Source organism: Pelecanus crispus, chromosome 6 (genome assembly GCF_030463565.1).
Source record: "Pelecanus crispus isolate bPelCri1 chromosome 6, bPelCri1.pri, whole genome shotgun sequence".
Classification (NCBI taxonomy): domain Eukaryota; kingdom Metazoa; phylum Chordata; class Aves; order Pelecaniformes; family Pelecanidae; genus Pelecanus; species Pelecanus crispus.
The window spans coordinates 11041700-11055922 of NC_134648.1; the positions used below are offsets into that span (position 1 = coordinate 11041700).

The 14223-nt window shown below is 39.2% G+C and overlaps 1 protein-coding gene across 1 annotated transcript; it reads left to right on the forward strand.

Annotated features, from left to right (window-relative positions):
- Window positions 1–7548: 7548 nt before the first annotated feature.
- OLFML1 (olfactomedin like 1) lies at window positions 7549–13957 on the forward strand. The gene is made up of 3 exons (XM_009481872.1): window positions 7549–7674; window positions 9704–9992; window positions 13179–13957. Exons 1-3 carry the CDS (start codon window positions 7549–7551, stop codon window positions 13955–13957), a joined length of 1194 nt encoding a protein of 397 aa, XP_009480147.1.
- The last annotated feature ends 266 nt before the right edge of the window (window positions 13958–14223 follow it).

Genomic DNA, 14223 nt, shown 5'->3' on the forward strand with positions numbered 1-14223 from the left:
ACAAATTTAAGCTTCAAGGTACAGGGAATTGTCTTTGATCAACAGAACATGTAATTCTGAGTTTTACAACAAACAAACAAACAGACCATTCAAAATAATTACACATGGTTGATTTTTACGTCAGACTATTCATTGATCGGTGTCCAGATAACGTTCTGTGGATTATTTCAATACTTAAAGGAGGCTTATAAGAAAGACGGTGACAGACTTTTTAATAGGGCCTGTTGCAATAAGACAAGGGGTAATGGTTTTAAACTAAAAGAGGGTAGATTCAGACTAGATAGAAGGAAGACATTTTTACAATGAGGGTGGTGAAACACTGGAATAGGTTGCCCAAAGAGGTTGTAGATGCCCCATCCCTGCAAACATCCAAGGTCAGGTTGGATGGGCCTGTGAGCAACCTGATCTAGTTGAAGATGTCCCTGCTCACTGCAGGGGGGTTGGGCTAGATGACTTCTAAAGGTCCCTTCCAACACAAACCAGTCTATGATTCTATGATTTAACTAGCTCCAGCTGTGAATCAGTACCAATAAAATGGGGATTAATTTTGCCTTCGTGATTTCATTTTTAGAGCCAGTCCTCATGAGATGATTTGTTTTTCCTGCAGCTACTGGACTTCCTGAGCTCTTGGTGATTCCAGGAAGTGCTGGCTTTCACCTTTTTGGAAGGCACAGACCCCTAACGCTTGTGAACTTGTCACTGCAGCAGCAGATTGCTAAAGCCTACTAGCACCTGGCTTACCAATAACTTTCCATTTGTGTGTGTCTCTATCATTTTGGACCATCTGAACCATGCTTTCTCCTGTATGTTTTATCTTGTTCAGAGAGTTTGGAAATGGTGTGTGCTTTGTCCTTACTTTTTGGAGACCCGGTATCTTGGAGAAGATTATTCAGTTCAGATATTTGTGATTCTTTCCTTTCCAATTCTGAACAAACAGTCCTTATTTTTGCCTTTTGTCATCCCAGTCAACCAAATGTGTCTTCTGACCTTCCAAAAACATCTGTTTGTGTGCTACCAATTACGAAAATTATTCAAATCCATATATATTTATGAGATTACCAGGAAGCTGGAGGAGAAAGTATGCCTTCTTTCTCTTACCTGAACACTAACTGATCAGCAGAACCAACCATATTCACATACGTGACTCTCAACTGTTTCATTGCTGCTCTAAGCCTGAGAAACTATTGTCACCACAGTCCACAAAATTTATATGCTACCCCAACCCACAGCCCATTTCCCAGCTTATTCCATGCTGCAGGACCAGTAGCCTAATCTATGCTGTGTTCCAGGAAGAGCGTGACCAAGACGGAAGTATTATAAGTTGTTCTTTGTCTTTGCCATAGACACAGTGAAATATCTTGGTCAAACTCCCAGATGAGTGCAGGAATCGGCCCATACTTTGTGTTAGAGAAGAACTCTAAAATATCCCTTAAGACTAGAAAAGAGTTCAAGGGTGACCCTCAGACTGAAAAGAAACCCCACCACCTCCAGGCCCCAAGGACCTCCCTTGGTGGCCTCTAACAGACTCCTCCCGTGGTGCTGGAGCAGTGGCCCAAAGGACACCAGGCCCTCTCCTCCCCTCTCCCTCGGGGCTCCATGCAGACGAGATGGCACCTCCCCATGCTCCTGGGGTAAGGCCAGGGGACAGGGAAGAAGGGCCCAGGAAACAGCAATTATTTTATGGAGTGCTGGGAGATTACCCTGACCTGAGCCAGCCCTCTGCAGAAGAGCTGGAAGAAGGAATGGAGGGCATGGAAATGAAGAGTATCTGTGCAATGAAACCATGCCAGGGCTCCCCTCCACGACACCACCAACATGGCGCCGCAGGAGCACCCGGCTGGCGCCCTACCACCGGCCCAGCCTCCGCACCTGGCATTAGCCGGGAGGCCCAGCCTCCGTACCTGGCCGTCCTGTGCGCTCACCTGTTCCACCTCCCAGCATCAACAATTATTTTGTTGATTGCCCTGGGTGGTGTGAGCCCTTCTTTCCCATTCCCATTCCCCTCCCCCTCCCCCACCCCTCCTGAAGGGGTGCCATCTCCTCTGCTCTGAGCCCCAGGAAAAGGGGATGAGACGACCTGGCTTCCGCCAGGCTGCTGCGCCAGGGCGACAGGAGTTGTCCCTCAGAGGGCCACCGAGGTCCCTGGGGCCTGGAGGTGGGGTTTCTTCCATCTGAGGATGAGAAGGTTGCCCCACAGGTGGCTGAAGATGAAGCCAGACCCTCCGTGGCGGTGCACAAAGAATAGCAACAGATCAAGCAAAGAAGTTAGAGAGAGAGCTCTTCCTGTGGAGAAGCAGAAGACTGCAGTTCTGCCAGGAAGAAGTGCTGGCCTTCAGCATGAAGGTCCCTTCTAGCTGCTTCATGAGGAGTTCTTCTCAAGGTTGGGCAACAAACAATTTTTAAAAAGCCCAAAACAATAAACCAAAAAAAACCACTAAAAATGCTTTCCTCCTCTTTCATTTGGTACTTTGGTGACTGCACCTGGACTCCTCTGTCCCCTCCTGGTCTCCCCAGTGCAGGAAAGACACTGATGTGTGGGGTGTGGGACCTTCAAGATGGTGAGGGGCTGGGGCACGCAGCACACGAGGGCAGGCTGAGGGAGCTGCCTCTGGTCATGAGGGTGGTGAGACACTGGAGCAGGTTGCCCAGAGAAGGTGTGGATGCCCCATGCGTGGAACTGTTGAAGGTCAGGTTGGCTGGGGCTTTGAGCAACCTGATCTAGTGAAAGATACCTGTCAGCCTCACCTCTGTGCCTGGGAGGATCATGGAACAGATCCTCCTAGAAGCTATGTTAAGGCACATGGAGGACAGGGAGGTGATTCGAGACAGATTTGATCTCATTCAGGGAGTTTGGAAATATTGTGTTTCAGTGAAGTTTGCCTTTCAATTTTAAGGACTTGAGAGCCGCCTAGTGGAGGCCTCTGCCTGAATTCCAAAATGCAGTGAAGTCACCTTTTTATCACAGTGTATTACATCCGTTATTGGTATCACTCCCGTCACTGTTTGTATAGCTGAACACCATATAAGGACCTCAACTGGATTTCATATGTTTGTCTTTTTTACAGAAATTTGAATCACTCCCTAAGATATAAAACTGGAAGTGGTTTTAAAAAAAATAAGGCAGAATTGGAATTCAGTGTTGATTTCCCACTATGAAAAAATCTTTTCTAACCTCACAGATCTCAGCATTAGACAACCTCATCAGGTAGCGGCCAGTACTAAAAAGGAACTTAATTCTGTAGACCCAAGTCTGAACAAAATTAGAAAATACACAAGAAGACAATGATACACTCTATATTATCAATATAAAACTTCATTATGATTAATCAGCACCAAAACCTACCAAATTAGGCAACTGTAAACTAAACAAAATTGCAATCACAAACAAAATCCCATTCTTTCATTTATCTCTTTTCCTCTTATTTTGCCTATAACACATTTGATTAATGATCATGAGATGCAAAGCCGCAAGGCACACATCCACCAATATATCACTGATGCATAAGGCTGAGTAGCAGTTATTCTAATGCATGTGTGTATAAAGTCAGTAATCTAGAAAGCTATAAATCAGACTTTGTCTCCGATATTTTCTTTTCATCTATTATTGCTTTACATGTAGAGGTTAACTAAAGATGAAAAACATAATCGACCCTGTTTTAAGCCAGTCTGGACTTCAGGAGTAAAATCTGATGTATATGTGTATGTGTATTAATTAGATCTAAGCGACAGGAGTGGGGGCTTCCTACCTTTCCGAGGGTTGTAATAGCATAGGGCATGGCATTAAGAGAGCACTGATTGCTCAATAAAAGCCAAGGAAGAACGGTGAGGGAGCTTGGGAGTCAGGGATGTTTCCAAAGCTCAGAAAGAAAAATGGCAGACTGGGTTTACAGAGCACACTGGGAGTCTATTAGAATCACAGGCATGGACAGACCCAGCAATGACAAAATGTGGTTTACGTGTTATGGTTCTGGTGGGACAACAAACATGTCTCATGATTCCTGTGAGGAACTAAGGCATGCCTACAAGAAGCCACAGTGGGACTGGAGGCAAGACAAAGAACTGAGGAAGAGCTGGAACAGGAAGGTACAGCAGTGATGTGGAAGAGTTGGAGATCTGCAACAAATCAGAGCACCTTGTCTCAGACAAGGCAAGGAGGTGCCTTGAACAGTAAGCTCAAGGTCTCCATGGCCGAGGTCCTATCGAATGACAGGTAAGATTTCTCCATCATGAGTGTGATGGAGAAATGGGTTTCTGTGAAGAAGTAAACCTACAGTTTACACACATTCCCCTTGAGTGTAACAGGGTTTGCAGGCACAACAGAGTGCCACAAACTACTGCAAAGAGCCTGACTTACTGTGGCACTGCTCTGGTTTTACCATCTGAAATGCCAGAAAGAAACTGACTTAAAAAAACCTAACAAAACATAGCACGCAATGATGTAAGAGTGAAATAATATCATGAAGAAATGCAATTTTTTCGCCAAATCTATTATCCACTCTGAGTCGATTTCAACATCACTTTTAAAACACAGAAAACTCCTGTAGCATCTGAAATCAAAACCACAAACAGAGATGAGAAGCTGAAAATGCCTATTTTTTTATTTGGAAATCTCAAATGGCTGTGAAAACAGAGACACCAGATGGTAAAAAGGTGGAATAAGTGCAGCAAAGAAGCAGGATTGACAAGAAAAGAATACCATCGTACCCAGAGAGAGAAGGACAAGAACAGTGAAACAGCATATACACTTAGATCAACATACTTGTTTCCTTTTAGAAGTTTGTCTGTAAAATCAAGATAGTAACAGAAAACCTATTCCAGGAGTAGTTCAGAAGAGAAAAAGTGTTCCTTGAAATAAGAACAATCTTTCTTCTCTGTTAGTGTATAACTTCCTATGCACCGAGACCAATGTCTTTCAAGACACGCCAAGTCAACCTGCTTTAAATCACTATCATAAATATATACATACATTTATTTATTACATATACAGCTAATATGTAGCTGGAAAAAAACCCATGTATATGTATACGTCTAGGCAGAACAGAACTGGAAAATATATAACAACTAAAGGAAAAAAAACCCACCAAAGCTCAGTTCTTAACTAGAGGCTATAGCATGCCCTCCCAGAATACTGCATCTGACACAGAATGGACGTCATTGCCATTTACCATGAGATTCTGGTTTAATAAGCACAGGAATGTCTCATTAAAAGAAATCCTTGGAACCTTCTGGTCTTTCAGCTGCTGGTAATTCTGAGAAATGATGGAGCAACACTACAAAAATCCAGTTTCTTATACATCATGATTAAGCTTATACAGGATCTTTATCAGTTCAAGATGTTGTGCTTTGCAGATAATTCATCCCTGTTTTAAGATGAAGCAAAGAAATTATAAATCTATATCCTGACTTTTAAGTATACTTTCTTGATAGTAAGTTTGTAATATTTTGCTTAGGGTATTTTATTTGCTTAGATGGTCTGGATTCAAACAGAAACAAGGTTGCTCTGAAACTGATAAATGGTTTTTTCAATATAGTGTTGAAATAATATTTCAAAATAGTGTTCATTGAGTGAAGTCTGAAGAATTGTCTGTGATTATCAAAAATTCAGACACAACCTATAACACCCTTTCTACGGAAAAATTTTCAGTAAGGAGTTCTGCTGTGAATGATGCTCTGACATAATCCAATAAAATTCTCCAAAGAGGCTACTGCCCTATTTTAGAGGGAAACCCAGGCTACAGACTGCAATGAAAAAGAATATTAAAAGTCATAAGTTAAGATGCTACTTCATATTACCTTAAAACAGGACTTGCATATATAACTTGAGTCAAGCATGTTCCAAACTGCAGGCAAACCATGATAGATTTTGTTTTATACAGATGTATGATTTCTCCCTCCACTAAATGAAGAAATTAACCTGTTGAATCCCATAGTCTTCATTTCCTGATCATTGCCTTAGATTATTGTGATAGACATACTAAACTCAGAGAACAACTTGGAAGGGTTCCAGGCTCACCTAGGAGGTTAGAAAAGAGATCATTTTTCTGTGTTCTTCTCCAGCGTTGCAGCTGATTATTTTGTGGAAAAGAAGACAGCGCACTTTGTCAAGGTGTTCCATAGGACATAATCAAGGAAGACTATACACTTCCTAGCATGTCTATTCTCAGTGCAAAATCCTTCAAGGATCCAAGCAAGCAAGCTTCCATTCTCCCAGGCAGGAGTCCTGGAGTAAAGTGAAATGACATTGGAGTGAAGAACCAAGTATTAACCTCTCTGCGCATCATTGACTTTCCCTGTAAATAGGAACTGGCAAATTTTTTATGCCTCTTAGGATAAAGCAATACTAAAAGAAAAAATACTTATCTGCGCACCTCTGTGAAATTTGCCTGTAAAGCATGCATAACCGTACCTTGCAACAATCAAGCAAATGGAGGTAAAAATCTGCCTGCTGTGACACATTTTCACATGCTTACACACAAGGCAGGCAGAAAGAAAAGGAAAGCTGTGTAAATGTGAGGAAAAAAACTGTAGGGAAAGAAAATGGGGGGGAAGTGAGGAGGTGGAGAATTCTGAGAAAGAGAAACAGAGATATCCATTTTGGCTTCAGATACAAAGGGAGCTTTCTAACATCCTAACACATGGTTTCCTAGCAAATACAATGTTAGCACAGCTACGTATATTCCCAGAAAAGGCATTCAGTTATGGAAATTATGAAAAAGAATAAATAAAAATTGCCTCAAATGCAATAGACTCATGTAAGTTAATTATAATTAATTTTTACATGCTAAGTAGAATTATTATTCTGAAAGAAGAGACCTATCAAGGACTACATTAAATTGACACAAAACTGTGTTAAGAATATCGATTTTAGCTAGAAAAGTACTGGCAAGAGAAGAGTGGAAGGAAATTTTTTTTTTTAAGATCATTTTATCTATGGTTTTTGGTCCTACTGTAAATAGGCTGAATGCTGGAAGTGAAAACAATTGCTTTAGATTGTTTTACAGTAACAGCTGTGGTTGTTGAAATAGCTACAGACATTATGCCTCAGATCTTCCTGTGAAAGAATGACCAGTGCTCCACTGACTTTGAATCTGTGCTGACTTACACCAAGTATACACTGCAATGTGCCGGTCACACGGGAAAGCAGATGGGAGGAGAAAGGAGGGAAAAATAAATTCTTTTTATTTGTATTTAATAAAATTTGGCCTACAGGCTTTATGTGACTCAGTATTGAACATCTGGGATTGATCATAGGATCACAAACTGGAAAACAGTCATCTGGCTTCTAGAAATAAACACAGTCAGTTCCTCTTCCACAACTTTATTTTTTTAATGATAAACTGAAACAGCCATTTTAAGTCTTTTTAATACTTGCAGCCGCAGTATTTTTAACTTTTTAGTAATTTTTAGTATTACTTTTTCACAACGCGGCACCAGACAACCGTTAAATTTCATGTAATCCTGGACTGGCAGTAGTGTTTGGGATTGCCCTCCACACTCACACACACACAATTAATTCACTACTTTTTTGCTTCAAAATTCTATGAAACAATGGTAGTCTTGCACCTCCGATTTTTATTAGTTCCACTCCTCACAAGCATCATGGGAGCGGCGCAATATATGATGCAAGATGCAGCACTGATGAACTACATTGACCGGCGTTTCCTATCTTTAGAGGTATGTGCTATCTGTATCATTCTGTAATACTGCCTAACTCCAAAGAGGTTTGACGACGCATGAATGTGTTTCTAAGCGTGTGAACACAGAACAGTTTGTATGCTAAACAGTATCAGGAAGATAAATTTCCAGCTTTTTCAAATAAATACGTAAAATTGTAGCTAAACCTTTAACTATAATGGTTCCTAATTACCATTTCATTATTTATTGCAGGACATAATTTCAGAATGGTATATTTTTATTCTGTTACCACTTATATTTTTTTACGATGTCAGTGAATTTAGCTAAATATTCACATGTTTATAGTACTGTCACAGTCCATCCTAGGGAACAGTATAACCATATTGTCACCAGATGAAGTGCTGTCAAGTACTAACAAGGAGATAGAAATTTATCAGGTTGCTTTCTATGTACGGATGAACCTACTCGGAAGAGTAGTTTAAGACACATTTGTGTAAACTAGCAGTGTATCTGCACTTTAACTAGGAGTTGAAATAATCCCCTTAGAGCTGGGAGACTGAAATAGGTATTTGCTTTCAATTAATTATATAAAAGTAGCAGTACCTGCTTCTTTTTCTGCAGTAAAAAAACACCAGTACTGCAAAATACCTTTTCAGTATTGGCATGCTGTAATCATATATAGTTTATCTTAAATCAGTAACATGTCCTTGGCTCCTGACTTGCATTTGTAGACTTTTAGAGAAGCCTTAACTTGTCTGATCTTGTGTTCCCTTTTTGTACAAAGCTCTCACTGGTCTTAACTTCACAACACAGAAAGAAGTGAAAGATTAGCCTGGTATTCCATTCCCATGGTGCAGACTGAGATTTAAATTTTATTAACCACTATAGGGACAACTTCACATGGTAATTTCCATTCATTTGGCACACATTAAAAGTGATGTAATTCTACCTGCAGCACTTGGTGCAAGGGGCACTAAACAAAAAACAGGAAAAAGGGTGAGGCAGATACTGAAGAGAACACTTGAAAACATTTACAATAAAGTTTTTGTAGAGAGTAATTAAACAGCTTCCTGGGGACTTATGGTCACTTATAAATGGGGGAGGGGAGAGACCCACACAAAAACCACACATCACAAAACAAACCAGCACCACCAAGTTTACAAGGAACACATGCATACTGCACTATTAATCCAGCAAACTCAGATATTCCCTACTCAAACACCACCTTAAAACAAAACACCTGAAATCTGTGCATAAAGCACCAAATCAGAACACCCAGTCTGGCAGTTAGATCTACTATGATTGTGTGCTTGGGCTTAAATATTGGCTCAATTTCCTCATCTTCCCAAAGTGGCAGCTGGGCTTCTATTTTCAGGCCACCTATGATATTTATAGAAGCAGCTGCAGTACAACAGAGAAATCATTTTCCTCACCTTTACAAATATTGCTAATTTGAATCTAGTTATAAAGAAACATCTGTATTCTTCTTTTAAATACAGCCAACAATTTGACAAAAAAAAAACCCAAACAAAAAAACCCAACCTTACTCAAACAGAGATGTCAGTATTTCCATTTTAAATAGACGCAGAATAGCCACACTAGATACTGTCTTGGTCAGAAGAGGTGCATTTATGTGAAATGTTCACATTTGTAGATTTCCTGCAGAAAACTTTTTGGGACTGCTTCACCAGTGGTCCTACAGGAGGAGTTCTGAAAAGTTTCTGGAAAGCAAGTAATCAGAGATCATGTGCACTTAAGTATCACCAGCTGTTTCTACCAGAGCACTTTTCCCTCTTTAGGCAGCAGAATGAAGTATCTGGTTGTCAGTAACCACATCAAGGAAAAAAAAAAGTGTATTTTTGTCCAGAACTGTGAATGCTAGTGCCAGGCTAGTATGTCCTCTTCACATAGATATACAGCAACACATGATCAGTTTGAAATAGATGGGGGGCAGGGGGACCGGAAAGGAGAGAATAGCATGGGTTTTAAGGTAGTCATGAATAAGGTTTTAATCTATACAGAATATACACGTATATCCATCTATTTTCTTCCTGCATTCTAACTCAAGAAGAGGCTGGAAAAATGCAACCGAGACATATTGGATTACGTGGAAGAGTTCCGGGACTTTTCAAAGATGGTACTGTCACACCTGGCAGGACTGAACAATTATAAGGCTGAGTTTAAAAGTGAAGTAGAGAATTTGCTAAGAAGAATTGAACGAGCACAGAGGGACATTGACTATTTTGGATCTGTCACAGATTCTAATACATGTATAGAAGTACATGAAGACCTGGTGAAACAGCAGCTATTTGAAGAAGCAGAAGAAAAAAAGAAACTTAAACTCATGCTTAATGCAAGTAAGAACAGTTTTCTTTTCAGAACTTTGATGTGAATGAGCCTGTCCCCTAGCCAATGCATGCAAGCTGATGTGTGGATAATAGATTTTCACAAGTTATGTGACTACCACAGATAATTGCATGGGGTTTTGGCTGTGTAAATACTAGACTTAAAAAAAAACCAAATCAAATACCAAACTACAAAAAAGGTATGGGAGAGAGAGGGAAGAAAGTACAACTCAAACATTTATTTTGCAGATACTCTACTGCATATCAAATTGATTCTTTGAAAGCTGCTTTTCATTATAAAGTAATATAAAAAGCCTCTGAAGGTATGCTCTTGCAAAGTCGCACTAAAAATGCCAGTGCATTTCTGAGTATTGCAGCTATACCAAGGAATTAATGGTGGTCTTTGTTTTCTGGAGTGGGCAGAGGTCAAAACCTCAACTCAAAAGTGAACTCACGAGTTAATACAAAGACAATTCACTTCTAAAATTTGCATCTGTTTTACTGTCCTCCTCTGTTATTCCTTCTCTCCCTCTCCCCTCCCTGTACTTTATCAAGAGAACACATTGGCTTAGCTGCAAGCAAAGCTCAGTTCCAATTGGAAAATTAAGTGTTAAGGTACCTAGTATGAAGAATATATACACAATCTATACTTTTTTTTTAAAACAAACTAAGTTTTATACTTAGAAGTATCTTTCCCTTAAGAAAGTTGAGTTATAGTTGTAAATTTCATATTGTAGACACATTTGAAGTAGTCTGTTTCATTTTCATTCAAAAGTAGTAAGAAATGAAAAATAAACAATAAGAAATATAAACTGCCATTGTTTAAAAACCCAGGTAAAAGAACTTTAGCATCATCAGTTACACAATTCTACTAACTTCAACAGAATTAGATTGATTTAATTTTACAAATAAGTTTACAGTTTGTTTCTTGAGCTTTTCCAGCAAAAGACTATTAAGGCAGATGGTGACAGAAGCAATCAACTATTCTGCTTCTAAGCTCTAATCCTACACCACAGTTGAGTGCTCTGAATATCAAGATTTCTTTTTTCCATAGATAGATTTTTTGAACATTAGGCATTTTTTTGAGAGGCAGAAAAATTGGGGATTCTTAAACTGACTGTGGTAAGGACACTTTGATAATTTTATGTTTCTGAGAGTTTCAGAGGGGAAAAAATTACTTTTCATTTTCCCTTGTTGGGAATTATTTTCATTTTATTGCAGCAATTCATAGCAACTTTACTTTTGTCAGATGCTTGTCCCATTGAAGTCAATGGCAAAAGTAGTCCCTGTGTAGATTTTACAGCACATTGAAAAAAGTAGCAAGACCCTCAACTCTGGCAAATAGCAGCTCTGCTTCTCGGCTATCATGTATTAACCAGCAGTTACGATTATTTTTGCTGAGTTGCTCTCCAAAACTCCAGCAAAAAAATAGTTTTTTAAGTCCAACTTTGTTACTGGTTTTGGTTCAAGTTCACACAGGCTTGAAAGTAACAGTCAAGTAGAATCACTGTTTTTACATGCAGTAGTTGATACCTCATCCTGCTTTGGGTGGGAAACAGGAAACTATCTTCTGCACATTTTGGGGTATGATAAGAAACAGTGGGCTTTGCAGGTATCATTGCGGAGAACATAGAAAAATTTTGGTAAACTTGTTGCTCACTGTTAATGTCTCAGTTTCTCATTCTTCCTCCAAGCTCTTATGAAAGCCAAGGAAAGTTAGAAATCTTCTCTCAAGAAGAGACACACTATTCATAGATTTCAGGTAGTAATCTGGTTATTTCTTCTGCAGAGGAAGATGTTGCTAAGGCTGGCTAGGTATTTTGATTCAACAGTTTTAAGTTTTTAGTATCTATCTAATCAATAAAGGTTAGTTTTGGGAAAGCTATTGTGGCTTGCTCAGGAAAGGTGCAGCCAGAGTGAGGACTTCCAAGAAAAAAAATCCATGCTGTAGCAGCAATATCCAAATGCTTTGGTTAGAGGGTATCAGTATGCAAAATGACATAAAGGTTCCTTTCTACAGGCAACTGGAATCTTGCCACTGACTTCAATAGGTTCATATCAGGCCAAATAGGGAGTCTGGTTTTGGTCTCTTTGTTTCATTTACTGCCAAAACTTCCTGCCATAGGGCTTTGTTTTCTTCTGTTTACTAAAATGGATGCACTTCACTAAAGGCAATTCTTTAAACTTCAAATAGTGTCTTTTGTAATTTATGAGTGCCTTTGGTAAACAAGCTTGTTAATATTCTTTGCAGTAGAGTTTTTCCTGGAAAGGATGGTACTTGATAAAGATCTTAGCATCTAAATGCCTGTGTCTTCACAAGCTTAGTGCTTTTTGGTCTTAAACATCTGTGCAAAGTGCATACAAAATGTAATGAAACCAAAACTAAGACTTGCTCTCTGCCAGGGCCAATTTTATCCCTAGAGTGAGGTAACTCTGTAATTCCACCAGCCATGCTTCTAGCATAAGAATTGACAACACAGACATCATACCAGTTCATTTAAAGACCACCTTAATGTATGGGCATTCCTGGTTTTGTGATCCATATATTTGTTTTAGTTTAGTTTCCTTTGTGCTGCAGGTGTTGGGAAGGGAAATGGGAAGATAACCCAGTGTTTTGGCTTTCTGTTATGATGATCTGTTTTTATTTGTCTTCATATTATAAATGCAAAAAAAGAAGCTAACAGAGGGTAAGAGAACTCCTGAAACAAAAATACTATACACATGGCATATCAGGAAAATAGATTTTCGTTTGTATGCCTTCAGTAAGAAGTAAATTTGATTATTTTACTGTGTTGAACTAAAACAGAAGTCACTTCTCTGGAGTAAAAATTACAGCCCTGTAAAAGAACCGACAAGAATAATCAGAGAATCACTAACTGTGCTCTTGGTCTCCTCTCAGGTACACAAATAGAATCCCTTTTGGGTAACACTGGTCTAATACAGCAGAAAAGAACACACTGTGTCATACTGTGTGTAGCTGAAGATACACAGTTTCCTTAGCAGGAGATGCTGAATATATCATATAAAATTAGCTTCAACACTACTTACTATAGCCATGCTGCTGACACTTTTACTGATATATTGACCCTAGCCTTAGAGTTGGATTAAAAGGAAACTAAGTAATTCAAAGAAAGGAAACTAGCAAATACACAGATATTCTAATTTTTTTTTTTTTTTTTTTTTGGTGTTTCCTTGCAGGTTGTGACCACATGCTTGCAGGTATTAAATCCCTAAAGATAGTTAAGAAGACTGGAGATAAGCATGGCTCTTGGATGAAAGATCCTGGCAAAAAGCATACAAAGATTTATTTATTAAATGGTTCTGTAAATAATGTTATTTTGGAGTTCTCAAATATCATGACATTCACGGAAACCAGTCATACACTAAAAGCTCGCAGAGTCACTTTGCCATTTCCCTGGGAAGGAACTGGCCACATCATATATCAGGGTTTCCTGTTCTATCACAGACATGGCTCCTTAAATGAGATAATTAAATTCCATATCCAGAAAAGAAATATAACTGACCAAATGCTACTGCCAGGGGCTGGAAGGATTCCTGCCTATCAGCTTTCTCCATCTACAAAAATAGATTTTGCCATTGATGAGCAAGGGCTCTGGGCAATCCATGCAGAACCAGAGACTGGAGGAAACATTGTAATTACTAAAATCAACCACATAACCATGGCAGTAGAGCACACTTGGGACACATCATGCAATAGCAAGGATGCTGAAGCAGCTTTCATGGCATGCAACACACTCTATGTTGTGTACAACCTTCCTAGTGGAGGCACTTCTCGCATACAATGTGTTTATGATGTTTTGGATGCTGTAAATACTTACGAAATCCCAGTATTGCATTTTCCAAAACATCAGGGTAGTCATTCTACTATACATTACAATCCTAAAGAAAAGCAACTCTTTGCTTGGGGTGATGGATCCCAGATCATTTACAGGCTTCACACAAAGCAAAAAGTTTAGAATCTTCAGCAGCTTTTCAAATACACTTAAAAGCTAGCAGGCCCATGTCAACATGGTCATTAAAGTGTATTAAAATTACATTATTCCCATCTGTTACAGCTTTACAAAGTATTTTACATAAATTTAGGCTTACATACCCCAATGATCTTAAACTAATGTCCAATTAAGAATATGTAAAGACTCCGTTAATATGAATTACATGATGACTAAATACCACACATATACACCCCCCACTACACACACACAAATTAGTCTTAAAGACTAAG

Coding starts and splice junctions, on each gene's coding strand:
- OLFML1 (XM_009481872.1), top strand. CDS start 7,549: ATGGTAGTCTTGCACCTCCGATTTTTATTAGTTCCACTCCTCACAAGC. Junction 7,675..9,703: donor GGCGTTTCCTATCTTTAGAG/GTATGTGCTATC, acceptor TTCTAACTCAAG/AAGAGGCTGGAAAAATGCAA. Junction 9,993..13,178: donor TAAACTCATGCTTAATGCAA/GTAAGAACAGTT, acceptor GTTTCCTTGCAG/GTTGTGACCACATGCTTGCA.